At 59.4% G+C, this 19,765-nt stretch overlaps 1 protein-coding gene and 1 non-coding gene across 20 annotated transcripts; one reads left to right on the top strand and one right to left on the bottom strand.

Annotated features, from left to right (window-relative positions):
* Positions 1 to 8,491: 8,491 nt before the first annotated feature.
* ADAMTSL5 (ADAMTS like 5) lies at positions 8,492 to 16,639 on the top strand. Of its 19 annotated transcripts, none has more exons than XM_078361354.1 (14): positions 8,492 to 8,548; positions 9,490 to 9,640; positions 9,784 to 9,886; positions 10,576 to 10,648; positions 10,763 to 10,854; positions 11,060 to 11,120; positions 11,229 to 11,337; positions 13,100 to 13,227; positions 13,561 to 13,672; positions 14,023 to 14,109; positions 14,258 to 14,421; positions 15,402 to 15,591; positions 15,669 to 15,740; positions 15,894 to 16,639. In XM_078361354.1, exons 3-14 carry the CDS (start codon positions 9,831 to 9,833, stop codon positions 16,307 to 16,309), a joined length of 1,560 nt encoding a protein of 519 aa, XP_078217480.1. In that variant the 5' UTR covers positions 8,492 to 8,548; positions 9,490 to 9,640; positions 9,784 to 9,830; the 3' UTR covers positions 16,310 to 16,639. The 19 variants fall into 19 exon arrangements, with proteins under 19 accessions (XP_078217480.1, XP_078217485.1, XP_054105411.2 ...); XM_078361359.1 differs by lacking the exon at positions 9,490 to 9,640 and adding an exon at positions 9,435 to 9,461 and having other exon boundaries at positions 16,008 to 16,639; XM_054249436.2 differs by lacking the exon at positions 9,490 to 9,640 and adding an exon at positions 9,435 to 9,461.
* On the bottom strand, positions 16,617 to 16,723 carry LOC128930575 (U6 spliceosomal RNA). The gene has a single exon (XR_008478809.2). It is a non-coding gene; the product is annotated as a U6 spliceosomal RNA (small nuclear RNA).
* Positions 16,724 to 19,765: the final 3,042 nt, after the last annotated feature.

Raw genomic sequence — 19,765 nt, 5'->3', positions numbered from 1 at the left:
ATTATTATTTTATTTTTATTTTTTATTTTTTTGAGACACATTCTCACTCCGTCGCCAGGCGCCAGGCTGGAGTGCAATGGCGTGATCTCGGCTCACCGCCACCTCCGCCTCCTGGGTTCAGGCAATTCTCCTGCCTCAGCCTCCCGAGTAGCTGGGATTACAGGCACGCGCCACCATGCCCAGCTGATTTTTGTGTTTTTAGTAGAGACGGGGTTTCACCATGTTGGCCAGGATGGTCTCGATCTCCTGACCTTGTGATGCGCCCGCCTCGGCCTCCCAAAGTGCTGGGATTACAGGCGTGAGCCACCGCGCCAGGCCAACTTTATCCGCTTATGATATGGAGCCAGAAGGGAAGTGCTAAAATCAAGGTGTGGGTGGGGCGGGGCTCTCCTGGGGGCTCCAGAAGATAGCCCGGTTCCTGCCTGTCCCAGCAACTACAAACACCCACATCCTTCGTTTCGGGGCCTTTCCTCCCCTTCCCGGCCACAGTGCAGCCTCTTCCAGTCTCTCTCTGACGCTCACCCTCCCACCTCCTCCCGTGAGGACCCTGTGAGGACATCAGGCCTCCCTGATACTCCAGAACGTTCTCCCAGCTCAGAGTCCTTAGCGCAGTCCCACCCTGAGGAGTCCCTTCTGCCATGAGGGGTGATGTAGCCACAGGCTCTGGGGATTAGAATTGGGACATCTCGTGGGGTGGCATGACTCTGCCACCAGAATAATAACGAAGGGTCTAACCGGAACCCTGTAGTGTCTTTGCACCGTTTTGGTAAACCTAAAGGTATTCCACCTGGCTGGGCGAGGTGGCTCACGCCTGCCATACAAACACTTTGGGAAACCAAGGCAGGAGGATTGCTTGAGCTCAGGAGTTCAAGACCAGACTGTGAGACCTTATTGGTATAATAACCAAAAAATAGGCCAGGCGAGGTGGCTCATGCCTGTAATCCCTGCACTTTGAGAGGCCGAGGTGGGTGGATCACCTGAGGTCAGGGGTTCAAGACCAGCCTGGCTAATATGGTGACACCCCATCTCTACTAAAAATACAAAAAATTAGCTGGGTGTGGTGGCAGGTGCCTGTAATCTCAGCTACTCAGGAGGCAGACACAGGAGAAGCACTTGAACCTGGGAGGCGGAGGTTGCAGTGAGCCAAGATTGTGCCATTGCATTCCAACCTGGGCAACAGTGAAAACTCTTTGTTTCTAAAAAAAAATAATAAAATAAAAAATAACTCCAAAAGAATGCTGGGGGCAGTGGCTTCTGCCTGTAATCCCGGCATTTTGGGAGGCCAAGGCAGGAGGATCACTTGAATTCAGGAGATCGAGACCAGCCAGGGCAACATGGTGAAACCCCATCTCTACTAAAAATACAAAACTTAGCTGGGTATGCTGGCACTCCCCTGTAGTCCCAGCTACTTCGGAGGCTGATGCCAGAGGATTGCCTGAGCCTGGGAAGTGGGGGTTGCAGTGAGCCAAGATTGCACCACTGCACTCCAGCCTGGGTGACAGAGTGAGACCCTATCTCAAAAAAAGTAACAAAAAAATTGCCAAAGTGAAAAAAACGGGCTTGGGGCTGGGCATGGTGAGCGGCTCATGCCTTCAATTCCAGCAGTGTGGGAGGCTGAGGCAGGAGAATCATTTAAGCTCAGGAATTTGAGACCAGCCTGGACAACATAGAGAGACTCCATCTATACAAAAAATACAAAAATTACCCAGGGATGGTGGCATACGCCTGTAGTCCCAACTACTTGGGAGGCTGTGGTAGGAAGATCTCTTGAGCCCAGGAATTTGAGACTAGCCTGGGCAACATAGCAAGATCCTGCCTTTACTAAATATCAAAAAAAAGCCAGATGTGATGGCATGCATCTGTAGTCCCAGATACATGGGAGACTGAGATTGGAGGATCACTTGAACCCAGGAAGTCAAGGCTCTGATTGCACCACTGCACACCAACCTGAGTGACAAAGCAAGATCCTGTCTCAAAAAGAGTTAAAAAAAAAAAAGGGCCGGGCGTGGTGGCTCATGCCTGTAATCCCAGCAGTTTGGGAGGCCGAGGTGGGCGGATCACCTGAGAGGTCAGGAGTTCAAGACCAGCCTGACCAACATGGAGAAACTCCGTCTCTATTAAAAATACAGGCTGGGCACGGTGGCTCACACCTGTAATCCGAGCACTTTGGGAGGCCGAGGTGGGCCGATCATCTGAGGTCAGGAGTTCGAGAGCAGCCTGGCCAATGTGATGAAACCCCATCTCAAAAATAAAATAAAATAATAAAAAAATACAAAATTAGCTGGGCATAGTGGTGCATTCCTGCAATCCTAGCTACTCTGGAGGCTGAAGCAGGAGAATCGCTTGAACCCAGGAGAAAGAAGTTGCTGTGAGCTGAGATCACACCACTGCACTCCAGCCTGGGCAACTAGAGCAAAACTCTGACTCAAAAAAAAAAAGAAAGGCCGGGCGCGGTGGCTGAAGCCTGTAATCGCAGCACTTTGGGAGGCCGAGGCGGGTGGATCATGAGGTCAAGAGATCGAGACCATCCTGGTCAACATGGTGAAACCCCGTCTTTACTAAAAATACAAAAAATTAGCTGGGCACGGTGGCGCGTGCCTGTAATCCCAGCTACTCGGGAGGCTGAGGCAGGAGAATTGCCTGAACCCAGGAGGCGGAGGTTATGGTGAGCCGAGATTGCGCCATTGCACTCCAGCCTAGGTAACAAGAGCGAAACTCCGTCTCAAAAAAAAAAAAAAAAAAAAAAAAAGGAAAGTGCAGCCCACCTTGACTCACACCATCCCTGGAGCTCACCCCAGCCACAGAAAACCACGTTTTCCGGCAACGGCCCAGTTCAAGTCCCAGGGCAGGCTCTCATTGGCCCAGTTGGGTCACATGGTCATACTGCAGCCAATCCCCATCTCTGGGTGATGAACTTATCTGATTGGCCAAGCCTGGGTCACGTGACACATAATGGCGGGAGCTGGCCACTCCTGCGGAAGCACGTGGCCTGAAAGTGACAGTTCAGGTGGTTTTCAGCACCTGAAGGGGGAGGGGAAGGGGCGCCCCGGGGGGAGGCAGAGCCTGGGCAGAGGGGGAAGACAGCAAGGGGTCTGCTCCAGGAATTCTGGACAATGCCCCGGGCACTGGGTGCCCGCAGGAAAGATTCTGAGCGTGCACCAGAAGTGGGCTCAGAATGAGGACCAGGTGAGCAGCGGCAAAGGTGGGGCCAGAGTGGGGAGAGTCCCAGTGGCCCATGCTGGGGCCCAGGGACAGACGGGCAGCCCCAGGGACCGAGGGGTCCAGGGATCTGTGGGGCGCGGGAGGAGAGGCCCCACCTAGTCCATGCAGGAGGTTGAGGTGTCCTGGGACCACGTGTCCAGGCCTGAGGGATCATGGGAGGTCACCGAGAGGACACAAGATCTGCTTTGGGACATTTCTTTTTAAATTAAATTGATTTGCCAAAGCAGCTTTACTGAGGTATAGTTGAAGAAATGTACATATGCAGTATTTGCTTTTTTTTTTTTTTTTTGGAGACGGAGTTTCACTCTTGTCCCCCAGGCTGGAGTGCAGTGGAGTAATTTCGGCTCACTGAAACCTCCGACTCCCAGATTCAAGCAATTCTCTGCCTCAGCCTCCCAAGCAGCTGGGATTACAGGCCCACGCCACCATGCCTGGCTAATTTTTGTGTTTTCAGTAGAGATTGGAGTTCATCATGTTGGCCAGGCTGGTCTCAAACTCCTGACCTTAGGTGATCCTCCCAAAGTGCTGGGATTACAGGTGTGAGCCAACATGCCCAGCCCACCCCCGCCTTTTTTTTTGTAGAGACAGGTTTCACCATGTTGGCCAGGCTGGTCTCAAACTCCTGACCTCAAGCAATCCACCCACCTTGGCCTCCTAGAATGCCTGGATTACTACCGTGAGCCACCACACCTGGCTAATTTTTTTTTTTGAGTTGGAGTTTTGTTCTTGTTGCCCGGGCTGAAGTACAATGGCTCCATCTCAGCTCACTGCAACCTCCGCCTCCCGGGGTCAAGCGATTCTCCTGCCTCAGCCTCCCAAGTAGCTGGGATTACAGGCGTGCACCACCACGCCTGGCTAATTTTGTATTTTTCGTAGATAGAGGGTTTCTCCATGTTGGCCAGGCTGGTCTCAAACTCCTGACCTTAGGTGATCCTCCCAAAGTGCTGGGATTACAGGCATAAGCATCTGCTCCTGGCTAATTATTGTGTTTATAGTAGAGACAGGGTTTCACCACATTGGTCGGGCTGGTCTCAAACTCTGCCTGGGGCTCCCAAGGAACTGGGATTACAGGCATGAGCCACCACACCCAGCCCAATATCTGCAATTTGATGAGTCTGCACATATGCAGTCACCACACTCAAGATGACAGACCTACTCATCACTTGCCAAGGTCCTCTGTGTCCCACCGACTTTATTCTCTTGTGGTCAGAACCTCAGTGTGAAATCTACCCTGGGAACAGTTTGACGTGCACGGCAGACCGAGGCATTCCGGAAGCCTCAAGGCCGTAAGACCACGGGGGAAATGAAACCTAACCGACCCACATCTGCAGAGACCTGAGCCTCAGTCTCCCCTCTCATCCTGACGCTGCCTCAAGCAGAGGGTCTATTCTGAAACTCAGAGTTGGGGGACTCGGCTGACCCCTGCCAGGGTCCAGGCAAGGGCAGGGGAATGTACAGAGCTGGGACCCCGCCCAACCTGGACCCCAGGAGCCTCTGAGCTTCAGCAGCCGCCCCCTCCACCTCCACCGGTTGTCTTAGTCTGAGCTCCCAGCCTCCTCCTAGGGACATCCAGAGGACAGAGGTGGGAGACAGTAGGGAATAAAAATTGGGGGTGGGGAGGCAGCCCTCCACATCTTCACCCCCACCTCTGCTGATCCCTCAAGGTTTAGAGCCCCCACGCAGAGTGCAGCACCCGAGACATGCTCTCCTGGCAGGGTAAATGGGCTGCAGGTACTTTCCATAGAACTCAGTGCTAACTGTGCACTACCTGCAGGAGGCAGTGTCTTCTGTATACCTTCTTTGCAAGATGCAGCGCCTGCTGTATACATTCTCTACAGGATGCTGTGACTGCTGTATGCACTCTTCTGAAGGTGCCGTATCTATTGTATACACTTTGCAGGGCAGTCTAGTATATGCATTTCTGCAGGATGCAGCGCCTGCTGTATACATTCTCTACAGGATGCTGTGACTGCTGTATGCACTCTTCTGAAGGTGCCGTATCTACTGTATACACTTTGCAGGGCAATCTAGTATATGCATTTCTGCAGGATGCAGCGCCTGCTGTATACATTCTCTACAGGATGCTGTGACTGCTGTATGCACTCTTCAGAAGGTGCCGTATCTACTGTATGCACTTTGCAGGGCAGAGTCTAGTGTATGCATTTCTGCAGGATGCAGTGCCTGCTGTATACATTCTCTGCAGGATGCTGTGACTGCTGTATGCACTCTTCTGAAGGTGCCGTATCTACTGTATACACTTTGCAGGGCAGAGTCTAGTGTATGCATTTCTGCAAGATGCAGCACCTGCTGTATACCCTTCCTGCAGAGCATAATGCCTGCTGTGTGTGCTCCTTGTGGCGCTGTGCCTTCTGTACCCCTTCCCAGCAGGGCACAGTGCCTGCTCTCTGCACTCCCGGAGGAACTCTGTGGGCTGCCATCTGGGAATGAGGCACGTCTGAGGAGGACACAGTTGTCCTGATGACACATGTGCTGGGCTGACTTTTTTTTTGGCGGAGACTCTCTGTCCCCCAGGCTGGAGTGCGGTGCAACCTTCACTCCTGGCTGATTTTTGTATTTTTAGTAGAGACGGGGTTTCACCATGTTGGCCAGGCTGGTCTTAAAGTCCTGGCCTCAGGTGATCCGCCCACCTTGGCCTCCCAAAGTGCTGGGATTTCAGGCTTGAGCCCCCGTGCCGGGCCTAAGCTGACATTTCTCACCCCCTCCGGGCCCTGTACACAGTAGGTGCTCCCCAGAGGCTTTCTGCTTGACAACTCTCATTTCCTCCCTCCCTCCCTCTTGTCTTCAGTCCCGTTCAAACAGGTTTCACTCCCCCCCCCAAACTGCTGGTCCAGGTCACGGACTGCCTCCGTAGGCCGGTGTGAGGGTCCATTCTCCGCCCTCCTCTTTCTGACCTTGAGGCAGCATCTGCCCTGGTCCCCTCTGCCCTCCTCGAAGAAGCCTTGACCTCCCTCTGGGACCCCAGACTCACCTGGTTCTCTTCCTCTCATCCCAGCTTCTGATACTCAGGCTCCCCCAGCTTCATCGACGACTCTAAACACCCGCTATGTGCCAGCAACACCCATATCCCCTTCTCCAGCCAGACCTGGCCTCTGACCCCAGCCTCGCCCTCCTGTTCCCACCTGGCCTCAGCCTGCCCATCTCAGGCCATGGGGCCCACTCTCCACCCAGCCGCCTCTTCCCTCCCCAGCCCCCCAAATGCATCAGCAGCTCCTGCAGCCCCTGCTCCCAGACGGGCCTGGCCACTACCCCATGTTCTCACCTGTGCCACCCCGGGCCCTCAGGAGACCCTGCTGCCTCCTCCCCGTAGCAGTCAGGGGTGGCTTTCCCCACACTAGAGTAACCCTCCCATATGGGGGCTTAAACCCCTCCCATGACTCACCCCAGGCCCCCTCTGACCTCATCTCCACCCCCCGCCCCCACATACCACGCCACTTGCTCCACCACCCAGAGCTCCTGACTGTCCCTTAGTCCCTTATTTTAGTCTCTGGGACCTGAACTGCCCGTCTCTCTTTTTTGTTTTTTGGGGTTTTTTTTGTTTGTTTGAGACAGAGTCTCGCTCTGTCGCCCAGGCTGGAGTGCAGTAGTGCAATCTTGGCTCACTGCAGCCTCCGCCTCCCCCCGGGTGCAAGCGATTCTTGTGTCTGTCTCTCGAGTAGCTGCGATTTCAGGCACCCACCACCGTGCCCGGCTAATTTTTGTATTTTTACTAGAGACAGGGTTTCACCACGTTGGACAGGCTGGTTTCAAACTCCTGACCTCAGGAGATCTGCCCGCCTCAGCCTCCCAGAGTGCTGGGATCACAGGCGTGAGCCACAGCCCGGGCCTGCCCTTCTCTCCAGAGAGGCCCTTCCTGACACCGCCCGCCGGGGCCATCTGCGGCGGGCCTCGGCTGTTTTCTCCCACGGTCCAGATGGGAAGGTGGGATTCTATGCTCCCGCGGGCTGCCTTAGCCTCTGGCCTGGGCCCGGCTGGGTGGTTCACAGCTCAGGTGCACAGTAAATGGTATGTGGTGGCTCTGCTGTGACATGGTACTGGCTGGAGGACAGATCGAGCTGGACCAGCAACGCCCTGTATGTCCCCAGCAAACCTCTCTCTGTGGTCAGCTCTGTAAACACCCGCTGTGTGCCAACAACACGTGTGGGACAGCAGAGTGGGCTTCTTGGAGGAGGCGGTGCTCAGGCTGAGCCTGGGTAGAGCTCAGGGAGTCAAAGGGTAGTACCCCACCCTTCCTTTAGTGCCCCAGCCCCTCGGCCCGCCCGCCAGGGGCTGGTGGGGCCCAGAACCCCACAGCCTGGTCTCATCCCTGCGTGGGTGGGCACGGGGAGGCGCACAGACACCCAGTAGGAAACCGCGGGAAAGGGTGGGGTGGGGAGAGTCCCGGGGTGCCCCTCGCATTGCTGGTCCTCGCAGAGTGGATTCTAGATGGAAGGTTCTCGGTGGAGACCCCTGTCGGCCCCACTGCTGGGATGGGGAAACTGAGGCCGGAGAGGGTGGGGCCGCTGCTGCGAGGGAGAGGGACCGCCTGGACCCGGGTCTGGCTCTGAAGCCCGGCTGGCAGCCCCGGGGCCCCGCAGGGAGGGCGGGAGGCGGGGTGGGGCGCGTCCCCTGGTGACAGCAGCGCCCGGGAATGCGCCAGCTGGGAGGGTCTCTCCACCCCCCGCGCGCGGCCCCCGGGGCCGAGCTTCTCCCAGTGCGCTGGGGCCCTACGCTGGGGGTGGCCGGGACCTGGGGCGGGGAACCCCCGGGTGGGAGCCCAGGCGCGCGGGGGTCCCCATCCACGAGTGGGGCGACCCCCGCGGGAGGGGTGGGCGGGCAGGACCAGGGGAGGGGCTGTGACCGGAGACGGGGACCCCGGCGGGGACGCAATCCGGGCGTCGGCGGGGTGGGGGCAGCGCCCCGGACTCCCAGACCCAGGGCGGGGTGATCTCGGTTCGCGCACATTCCCGGGCCCTGAGAGCGGCGCCCGGAATAGCAGCCCCGGGGCAGAGCGGGGGGTCAGTGCCCGCGCCGCGCCTCCGTCAGAGCCCGCCAAGGTCACCGGGACCGGGCGCTGCACAGCAGCCGGCGACTGCGGGGCCCTGCGCTCCAGTGCGCCGGGCAGTCCCCTGCCGCAGATCCGCTCCCGCCGCGCGAGGGCGCCCGGGGCCGCCGCCCCTCCTCGACCCGGCCTGGGCGCGCCCGTGGAGGCCGCAGTGGGAGGGGCCGTCCCAGGCTCCCCGCGCCCGGCACCTCGGGCCCCGCCGCTTCCGCCCGCCCTGCGGCCGCTCAGGGAGCCGGGACGCGCTGCCTGGGCTCTGCGCAGCCGGTAAGTCCCTCTTCCTATCCTCCCACTTCCTCCGGGGGAAACTGAGGCCCAGAGGTGCGCCTTGCCCTGAGATCCCACCGCCGGTCCGGGGTGCAACCCACACGGGCGGGGAGAGCCTTGATCTGGGGGGGAGGGCTCACTGTGGAGCGGGGAGGCTCTCTTTGTGGCCCCTTTTCATCAGCCAAAACCCCACTCCCCAAGCCGGGCTCAGGACCTGGTGGGGTTGTCAGAAGGTCAAGCTCCCCTCTGTTTGTTTTGTTTTTGAGACAGAGTGTCCCTGTGTCACCAGGCTGGAGTGCAGTGGCCCCATCTCAGCTCACTGCAACCTCTGCCTCCCGGGTTCAAGCGATTCTCCTGCCTCAGCCTCCCGAGTAGCTGGGACTACAAGCGTGCGCCACCACGCCTGGCTAATTTTTGTATTTTAGTAGAGACGGGGTTTCACTATATTGGCCAGGCTGGTCTCAAACGCCCGACCTCAGGTGATCCGCCTGCCTCGGCCTCCCAAAGTGCTGAGATGACAGGTGTGAGCCGCCGCACCTGGCCCCACTCCACCTGTTTTAACTGTCTGGTTCCTACTTCTTCCTGCTTCCTGGGCCAGCCCAGGCTCTGAGCTCAGAGAGCAGCACGGACAGACGCAGCTGGCCACCCAGCCGTCTGAGCACCTGGAGACACCCCAGACCCCGGACCCCTGGTGCCCCAGAGGTCCAAATGCTGGAGCCAGTAGGGCCTGAGAGCCAGGGAAATGGGGTCCAAATGGGACCCAGCCTCCTCCCCAGCCTGCTGCCTGGGCCAGGGCTCACCCGCCTGCCCGCCCTTCAGGCTCTGCTGGCATGGGACCTCCTGGCTCACTGGATGGCCACTTCCCTTCCCTCCCTTCTCCCTGCAGGCCGGGGTCACGAGGAGGGTGTGGATGGCAAGTGACTTCATCCCTGCCCCGACAGATGGAGAAACTAAGGCTCAGAGAGGCAGTCAGCCTCCTCCCCGTCCCTGCTCCAGCCTCAGCAGTGGCCCCTTCCCTCCACGGCCACCCCGTCGCTCAGTCCCACCCCCTCCACCGATGAGGCCATGAGGCACCGACTGGACCCAGGCCAGGTCACCCCTTTCTGCCCCACCCCCAATCCGGAGGACTCTCTGCTCTCTGGGAGCTGAGGGAGCCCTGGGCCCGGGGTACAGCTGGGGGCCTCTGCCAGGGACCCAACTCCTGACCCAGCCCCTGCCGGCCGCACCTTCTGCAGGGTCTCACAGAATCATGGACTGAGTCCACCTGGCCCCCACTGCACAGATGGGGAAACTGAGGCCTGAGACAGTGGAGTGGCTGGCCTCAGGCCACGCAGAAAGGTAGAAGCTGGGATGGTGGGGATGGTGGGGAGGGCAGGGAGGGCAGGGAGGGGGCCCAGCCCTAGGAGTCACCTGTGTACTATTCGTGAATGATGTCTCCCGTCATCAAGCATCAATTAAGCACCTACTGTGTGCATTCTAGCACAATACACAATCAATAATAACTTCAGGCTGGGCGCAGTGGCTCATGCTTATAATCCCAGCACTTTGGGAGGCCGAGGCAGGTGGATCACTTGAGGTCAGGAGTTCAAGACCAGCCTGGCCATCATGGAGAAACCCCATCTTTGAATAAATAAATAAATACAAAAATTAGCCAGGCGTGGTGGCGGGCACCTGTAATCCCGGCTTCCAGAGGGTGAGGCAGGAGGATTGCTTGAGCCCGGGAGGGTTGCAGTGAGCCAAAGTTGCACCGCTGCGCTCCAGCCCGGGTGACTGAGTGTCGGTCTCAAAAAACATAATTTGAGTTCTTCTCCATCCCGTGTTCCACACCTCCTGACTTTACCTGATCCATAGGAACCCTCAACTTTCCCACAAGGGGGGGCTCTGTTACCCCATTTTTCAGAGAGGAGAGGTGGGGCACAGAGAGGTTTAGTTACTGTCCGGGATCACACAGCCAGTCAAGGCAGAGCCCGGACACAACGCTGTGTCTCTGGCGGTGGCTGCCTGGACTCAGCCCCTCTGCTCCCCAGGCCCCGCCTCTTCCAGAACCTCCTGCTCTTCCTGTGGGCCCTGCTGAACTGTGTTTTGGGGCTCAGTGCTCAGGTAAGGGGGGGCATGAGCCCGGGGGATGGTGAGTGGGAATGGGGACCCAGTCAGCAGTGTGGGGTCACCAGCATCCCCCCGCCAGGCTGACCGTGCCTCTGTCTCCCCAAGTAGGGTCCAGGCGAGTGGACCCCGTGGGTGTCCTGGACCCGCTGCTCCAGCTCCTGCGGGCGGGGCGTATCTGTGCGCAGCCGGCGCTGCCTGTGGTGAGCGGGCCGGGACGGGGTCCCTGCACCCCCCTCCCTGCCCAGCCTGGCCCCTGGCCGCACCCTCGGCCTGCCCACACATGCTGTGCCCTTTAATCCCGCTGATCCCGCTGGAATGTGGGTGGGGTTGGTGGGGGTGGAGGGTGGAAGGCCAGCCCTGGGAGGGGGTCCCTGGGGGTTCTCTCCACACTCTGGCTCCCTGCAGGCTTCCTGGGGAAGAGCCATGCTGGGGAGACTCCCATGAGTACCGCCTCTGCCAGCTGCCAGTAAGCCCTGCCCACCTCCCAGATGCCCTCCCCACCCCAGGCTGCCCTGAAGCCCACACCTGTCCCTGGGGTTGTCCCAGCCTCTGGCCCTCCTATCTCTGCCCCCAGGACTGCCCCCCAGGGGCTGTGCCCTTCCGAGACCTACAGTGTGCCCTGTACAATGGCCGCCCTGTCCTGGGCACCCAGAAGATCTACCAGTGGGTGCCCTTCTATGGGGGTGAGTAGCCTGATCTCCTGTGGTCAGGATTGGGCCAGAGTGAACAACTTATTACTCTCAGGAAGAGGGACTTGGAGTGTTGCAAAGAGAAGAGGGTATTAGCACTAGGGCTTTGAAGAATATGTAGGAGTTGGTGAAATGAAACAGAAATAGCATATGTCTGGGGTGGAACAGGGGCAGAGGGAAGCAGGGTCCATTGTGCACAGGGCTGAACACCCGACTGAGGATTTACTTAAGAGCTGTATCCAGAGGCCAGTGGTTCTCAAACTTGTCCCAGTAGCAGGAAATGCTGCTGCCCTGAGCTGAAAATAGCAAGTTATATAACCGTGTGCCCCGGGGCAGCGCGCCTCCAGATTTCAGGGAGACAGGCAGCTTCACACGCCATGGGGAAGGCAGTCACAGATATAAGAAAAGCCTAGAACAGAGAAAGTGCCTCATTTCCCCTTCCTTCCTCCTTCCTTCCTTCCTTCCTGCTCTGAGAATTAGAGGAAACCTGCTGGGTCCCACCCCCCACAGAGGCCCACTAAGGCAGGGTCTACCAGGCAAGCTCAGGGAAATGGGAGCCAGAAGGAGCTGGAGCTGGAGGAGTAGGGATCAGGGCTGTCAGCCTGAGTGTGTGATCAGACGGCCCATTTTGCCCCACTTCCAGATAGAAGGGGAAACTGAGGCCAGGGAGGACCAGCGACACACCTCCATTGCATGATACTCAGTCAGTATACTGGACAAACACATCATTGGGCACTTGCTGGTTGCTTGGGTGAGGTGCTAAGATTTTTTTTTTTTTTTTTGAGACAGAGTTTCGCTCTTGTCACCCAGGCTGGAGTGCAATGGCGCGATCTCGGCTCGCCGCAACCTCCGCCTCCCGGGTTCAGGCAATTCTCCTGCCTCAGCCTCCCGAGTAGCTGGGATTACAGGCGCGCGCCACCATGCCCAGCTAATTTTTTTTTTTTGTATTTTTAGTAGAGACCGGGTTTCACCATGTTGACCAGGATGGCCTCGATCTGTTGACCTCATGATCCACCCGCCTCGGCCTCCCAAAGTGCTGGGATTACAGGCTTGAGCCACCGCGTCCGGCCAAGATTTTTTTTGTTGTTTTTTTCGGGGACAGAGTCTTGCTCTGTCACCCAAGCTGGAGTGCAGTGGCACCATCTCGGCTCACTGCAGCCTCCACCTCCCTGGTTCAAGTGATTCTCCTGCCCCAGCCTCCTGAATAGCTGGGACCACAGTCACATGCCACCATGCCTGGCTAATTTTTTTTATTTTTGGTAGAGACGGGGGTCTCGCCATGTTGCCAAGGCTGGTCTTGAACTCCTGGGATTAGGAGATCTGCCCACCTCAGCCTCCCAACATGCTGGGATTACAGGTGTGAGCCACCGCACCTGGCCGCCCTTAACGCCACCCATCTGCACACTGATTGAGTTCTCGCTTCCGTATCCTAGAGCTTAGAAGAGTATCTGGAAAACAGGTGTTCAGTGGAATGAAGGATGAGTGATGGCGTTAATAATGAATACTACGTAAGGACTCCTAATATAAAGACTACCAATGAATGAATCCAGCCCCAGGATACTTGCCTGGGAGTCCTAGGTTGCTGGAGGCAGAGCACTTATGGCCCAGTCCTGGCTCTGCCTCAGCCTCGATACGTGGCTTTGGCTGAATCTCTGGGCTTCATCTGCCCAAGGCGATGGTTGCCTGACGGACCTTGGTATAGGGAGACTGGAACTGGAATAGGAGTCCCAGGCCCACGGACTCCTCCCGCCCTCAGCGCCCAGCCAGTGTGACCTCAACTGCCTGGCCGAAGGGCACACCTTCTACCACAGCTTCGGCCGCGTCCTGGATGGCACCGCCTGCAGCCCGGGTGCCCAGGGGGTCTGCGTGGCTGGCCGCTGCCTAGTAAGGACTCGCGGGAGCCCAGTCTGAGCCCTGCCTACCTCCCATTCAGGCTCCACCCACAGCCTCCCCTCTAGGCTCCACCCACCCATAGGCTCCACCCACCCACCCTCCCCTTCTAGGCCCCGCCCATCACTAGATCCCGCCCCCATCCACCTTTGGGCCCCACCCCTTGGTGCCACGCCCATCTCCTCCCTCTAGGCCCCGCCCCCTCTTCCCTAGGCTCCACCCCCATCTTCCCTCCAGGCCTTGTCCTTTTACTCCCACGCTCTGCCCTTTCCCCAGGTCCTGCCCCTCCCAGCGCCAGTCACACCGCGCCTGTCCTTTACCCTTTAGAGCGCCGGCTGTGATGGGTTGCTGGGCTCCGGCGCCCTCGAGGACCGCTGCGGCCGCTGCGGAGGCGCCAACGATTCGTGCCTATTCGTGCAGCGCGTGTTTCGCGACGCCGGTGACTGCCCGCCCCGTCCTCCCTGCACACACGTCAGAGCGGGCCCTTTAACAAGCCGCGGCCCGGAAGCAAATTTTCGTGCTGATTGGGTAGTGTGCGGTCCAGCCCCCCTTTCTCTTCATCCTGATTGGCTATTGACAGATTGTCCCACCCTCCCCAGAACGGATGGGGTTTTAACGCTTTCACTGCCGCACCGAAGCGACAGTAACTGTGTCCAAACGTCTACGGAGGGTTTCCGGTTCCCACGACTCTGGCGAGCTGTCTAACCCGCAGTAGGTCATTTAATCCTCAAGTCATCGCTCAAATGCACCCCTACTGGCACCCCGACACCCTCCTACCCTCCCCGCCAGGTGCCTTCTCTGGGTACTGGAACGTGACCCTGATCCCCGAGGGCGCCAGACACCTCCGCGTGGCGCACCGGAGCCGCAACCACCTGGGTATCCTCGGATCTGACGGGGGAGGCAGCGGCCAGCCGCCCGGGGACGGGGCGTCCCTGTTTACAGATGGGGAGACTGAGGCCTGGGGAGGGGACCCCAGGGTCTGGGAGGCGAGATGGGCTCCTGAGGGCTGGCTGTTCCCTTGCAGCGCTGATGGGGGGCGATGGGCGCTACATCCTCAACGGGGACTGGGCAGTCAGCCCGCCTGGGACCTACGAGGCGGCCGGCACGCATGTGGTCTACACCCGCGGCCCAGGGCCCGAGGAGACGTTGCACGCAGCCGGGCCCACCTCCGACGACCTGCTCCTGCAGGTGCCACCGGGCCTCCAAGAGGGTCAGAGGGGGGCTGGGGAGAGAGGGACAGAGGGGGGCTGGGGAGAGTGGGACAGAGGGGGGCTGGGGAGAGAGGGACAGAGGGGGGCTTGGGAGACAGGGTCAGAGGGGGGCTTGGGAAAGAGGGACAGAGGGGGGCTGGGGAGAGAGGGACAGAGGGGGGCTTGGGAGACAGGGTCAGAGGGGGGCTTGGGAAAGAGGGACAGAGGGGGGCTGGGGAGAGAGGGACAGAGGGGGGCTGGGGAGAGAGGGACAGAGGGGGGCTGGGGAGAGAGGGACAGAGGGGGGCTGGAGAGAGAGGGACAGAGGGGGGCTGGGGAGAGAGGGTCCCAGGGGGGCTGGGGAGAGAGGGACCGAGGGGGGCTGGGGAGAGAGGGACCGAGGGGTCTGGGGAGAGAGGGTCTGAGGCGGGCTGGGGAGAGAGGGTCCGAGGGGGGCTGGGGAGACAGGGTCAGAGGGGAGCTGGGGAGAGAGCGTCCGAGGGGGTGCAGCTGGGGACAAGTCAGAGAGGGGAGGCTGGTGACAGAGGGTGTCGGCTGGGGACAAAGCATCAGCAGTGAGAGGCTGGGAACAGGGTTATGGGGGAGTTTAGTGACAGGGTTGGCTGGGAACAGAGGGTCAGATGGGAGGGTGGGGGCAGAGCATCAGAGAAGGGAGGCTGGAGACAGGGTCAGAGGGGGGAGGCCAGGGATAGGGTCAGAGGGGGGAGGCCGAGGACAGTGTCAGAGGAGGGAGGCCGGTGACAGGGTCAGTGGAAGGAGGTTGGGAACAGGATCAGAGGAGGGAGGCTGCAAAGAGGGTTGGGGGAGGCTGGGGACAGGGTCGGAGGGAGGAGGCTGGGGACAGGGTCAGAGGGAGGAGGCTGGGGACAGGGTCAGAAGAAGGCTAGGGACAGAGCATCAGAGGGAGGAGGCAACCCCAGCCTCTGGAGCAGTTCCCTGTGTGCCTCTCCCCTCCAGGTCCTCCTGCAGGAGCCCAACCCGGGCATCGAGTTTGAGTTCTGGCTCCCCCGGGAACGCTACAACCCCTTCCAGGCGCGGGCGCAGGCCCTGGGCTGGCCCCTGCGGCAGCCTCAGCCCCGGGAGGTGGAGCCACAGCCCCCCGCAGCCCCCGCTGTCTCCCCTGCACAGACCTCACCCCTGGCCCCAGGTGAGGTGGGGAAGGCCAGGGTGGGGGGCGATTTGGGGCAGAGGCCTGTGCCCCTCACAGCACTGCCCACCCCACAGACCCCTGCCCACCCTGTCCCGACACCCGAGGCCGCGCCCACCGACTGCTTCACTATTGCGCCAGTGACTTTGGTGAGACCCCCGGGGCCCTTCCCTCACTTAGCCCCCTGCTAACCTGGCTTCCCCATAATCTCTGCCCCTAACCTGACTTTACCCTTGACCCCTTCTCCTGACCTTATGTGACCCCTGATCCCTCGTCGACCCCTGACTTGAGGCTGACTCCAGTCACTGTAGATCCCGAGGTCCCACCTGACCCTCAGCCCCTCTTCTGGCAACGGGGGCATGGAGATTTTCGCAGAGTGGAGCCTGCAGTCAGCTCAGCGCCCACCCTGCCCACAGCGTTCCAGGCCCGCGTGCTGGGCCGCCACCGCCAGGCCCAGGAGACCCGCTACGAGGTGCGTATCCAGCTGGTCTACAAGAACCGCACGCCCCTGAGGGCCCGCGAGTACGTGTGGGCGCCGGGCCGCTGCCCCTGCCCGATGCTGGCACCCCACCGGGACTACCTGCTGGCTGTCCAGCGCCTCGTCAGCCCCGACGGCACACAGGACCGGCTGCTGCTGCCCCACGCCGGCTACGCCCGGCCCTGGAGCCCGGCCGAGGACAGCCGCATACGCCTGACTGCCCGGCGCTGTCCTGTCTGATCCCCCAGGAACCCTGGCCACACACACAGCAAGAAACATACATCTGACCAGGCTCAAAGTCAACGTATTTCCCCTCTCGCCCTGGCTTCCAGGCTGCTCTGAAATGTGTCCCACCTGCAGCAATGTGACTCCCTCTCACACACAGACACCTCTGCATGCAGCCACTGTCACCGTCACAAGCCGGCAGGCGCTGGTGAGGAAACACTGAGGACACTCTGACTTATTTCACCTCTCTCCCTGGCTGCCAGGAAGCTCATGGCTATTTATACTCAGAAAGTTGTTTTTTGTTGTTGTTTTGTTTTGTTTTTTAAACATGGAACGCTTCACGGATTTCCATGTCATCCTTGTGCAGGGGCCACGCTCATCTTGTCTGTATCGCTCCAGTTTTAGGGTAGGTGCTGCCGAAGCGAGCACTGTACTCCGGAGGTTTAGGTCTGCCCTCATTGTCTGCATCACACGCACTTGCTCGGAGACACCGCCAGGAACAAGCCTGACACCCCCACCCTGGGCACCAGCGAGCTCGTCTGTTTACTTCCCCGACGCTGCTGTGTCTCCTCTCTGCTACTCACACACACCCTCATGTGTGAAGGGCAGACACTGTCACGAGCAGGCACGCCTCTTAGAAGACTCGCCTACCCGCCAGGCGCGGTGGCTCACACCTGTAATCCCAGCACTTTGGGAGGCCGAGGCGGGTGGATCACGAGGTCAAGAGATCGAGACCATCCCGGTCAACATGGTGAAACCCCGTCTCTACTAAAAATACAAAAAATTAGCTGGGCGTGGTGGTGCGTGCCTGTAATCCCAGCTACTTGGGAGGCTGAGGCAGGAGAATTGCCTGAACCCAGGAGGCGGAGGTTGCGGTGAGCCGAGATCGCACCATTGCACTCCAGCCTAGGTAACAAGAGCGAAACTCCGTCTCAAAAGAAAAAAAATAGAAGACATGCCTACCAAGCACTGTAACATACCAATTTCCCCTTTTTCCTGCCTACCAGGAAACTCAGAGACAGGCTTTTCAGCCTGGGCATTTCTGGCTGGATTTCCACCCATCCACATGTGTCCACCGCCTCCTTTTTTTTTTTTTCTTTTTTTTTAATGAAGTCTTGCTCTGTCCCCCAGGCTGGAGTGCAGTGGTGGTGATCTCAGCTCACTGCAACCTCCACCTCCTGGGTTCAAGCAGTTCCCCTCCTCAGCCTGCCAAGTAGATGGGACTACAAGTGCATGGCACCGTGCCCAGCTAATTTTTTGTATTTTTAGTAGAGACGGGGTTTCACCATGTTGACCAGGATGGTCTCGATCTTTTGACCTCGTGATCCACCCGCCTCGGCCTCCCAAAGTGCTGGGATTACAGGCATGAGCCACCGCGCCCGGCCCACTTTTTTTTTTTTTTTAAGCACTCCAGTCACATGCACTCAGCCACAGAGGCTCAGGGACACACTGGTAGAACCCTGGCACAGTTTTGCTCATGGGTAGACACGTGGTCACCCACACCCGACTCCTCCTCCCAGTCCAGCCCCACCTCCTCCCTGCACGTCTGACCCAGTGTGGGGAGAGGGCAGGGAATGTATGAGGTGGGGAATGGGCCTTTGGGAGGTCCTGAGGCCCCCGACCTGCTGCATATTTTCTCAGGCCCACCCAGGAACCCCTCCCAGCTAAGGAGGCAGGTGAGAGCCGCTGCTGTCTGCTGGCTGCCAGCCCGCTATGTTCTTCTGCAACCAGGAGGGCCGGCGTGGGCTGTGCGTGCATCAGGGGGTGTCACAAGGTCACTCAGCAAACCCTCCCCTGTGGGGTAACCCTGTGGCTCCCACCCCAGATGCACAGCTCATGCTGCCACCTGGGACAACCCGCTGTGTGTGGGACATGGTTGCATTTCTCCCTGGGGCCTGCGGTGTCTGGGGTCCGTGGGTCCCTGCTGACCGCGAGGCACGGTTAAGCTGCACCCACCAGGTAGGGAGCAGCCGGAGAGGCTGAAGGCCAGGGCGGCGGCCCAGGCAGAGGGAGTCAGCCATGGGTGTACAACACTGGTGAACTCAGCCCCCGACCTTGGTGACCCCAGGCCAGGTGCAGTCCCTCCCGGCCTCAGTTTCCCCATCTGCGAGTGACTCCCTCCAAGCCCCTGCCCCCTGTGACACGGGAGTTAGGCTCTCCCGGAGTCCTCCCCTAGCGCCCTTTCTTCCTTCTCACATTTCTGCAAGTGCTTATTGAGCACCGACTGCATACCAGGAACCCCAGCGGGACCCGGGACGGCCAGGGGCTTCAGTGACAAGGTGCCTTCTGTGATTGACGTCACAGAAGCAAGAGCTTCCCAGGAGCTCCCCGGACTGTGGGTGCTGCGGGGATGCGTGGGGCCGCGGTGCCCCCTGGTGGCCGGACGCGGGATGACGGGACTCCGCGCGCTCTGCGTGGCTGGCAGCCCAAGAGCCCGGGTCTGGCACTGTTACCCAGGCTGGAGTGCAATGGCGCGATCTCGGCTCACCGCAACCTCCGCCTCCTGGGTTCAGGCAATTCTCCTGCCTCAGCCTCCCGAGTAGCTGGGATTACAGGCACGTGCCACCACGCCCGGCTAATTTTTGTATTTTTAGTAGAGACGGGGTTTCACCATGTTGGCCATGCCGGCCTTGAACTCCTGACCTCAGGTGATCCACCCACCTCGGCCTCCCAAAATGCTGCGATTACAGGTGTGAGCCACCGCCCCCGGCCGGTGAAACCACTTTGGAAAGCAGTGTGGCACCGTCTGCCACGGTTGGATGTATGATCGCTGTCGTGGGCTGGATGGGGGTGTCCAAGTCCTCACCCCCCAGAAACTCCTACTGCGACCTCACTTGGTGATAACTAAGGAGCTTGACATGAAATCATCCGGGAATTAGGTCGGATCTGAAATCCAATGACAAGCATCCTTAGAAGGGATATAGAGGGCAGGGTCAGGCCAGGCGCGGTGGCTCACAGCTGTATCCCAGCGCTTTGGGAGGCCAAGGTGGATGGATGACCTGAGGTCAGGAGTTCGAGACCAGCCTGGCCAACATGGCGAAACCCCGTCTCTACTAAAACTACCAAAATTGCCTGGGCGTGGTGGCGTGCGCCTATAGTCCCAGCTACTCGGGAGGCTGAGGCAGGAGAATCGCTTGAACCCAGGAGGCAGAGGTTGCAGTGAGCCGGGATCATGCCATTGCACTCCAGCCTGGGTGACAGAGAGAGACTTGGCCTCAAAAAAATTAATTAAATAAAATAGCATGAGGGACTGAAGGTCACTATTTCCACCTGATGAAACAGGCGCGTCCTCCTCCCCACCTGTGTTCCCTGGGTGTGCTGACCTGGGCGGGCCGGAGTCAGTTTTGCTGCTCCCCTGCCGGTGAAGGTGAGGGACTATGCCAGGTGCAGAGCGAGCCTGGCACCCTACCTCCTCCCCTGGGGCCATGGCCAGACCACATTCTTCACAGCAGCTGGGCCGTGATCCACAGA

Source organism: Callithrix jacchus, chromosome 22, assembly GCF_049354715.1.
Source record: "Callithrix jacchus isolate 240 chromosome 22, calJac240_pri, whole genome shotgun sequence".
In the NCBI taxonomy this organism is placed as follows: Eukaryota; Metazoa; Chordata; class Mammalia; order Primates; family Cebidae; genus Callithrix; species Callithrix jacchus.
Note: the sequence above shows the minus strand (reverse complement) of the source record. Positions and strands in the feature narration are given on the sequence as shown.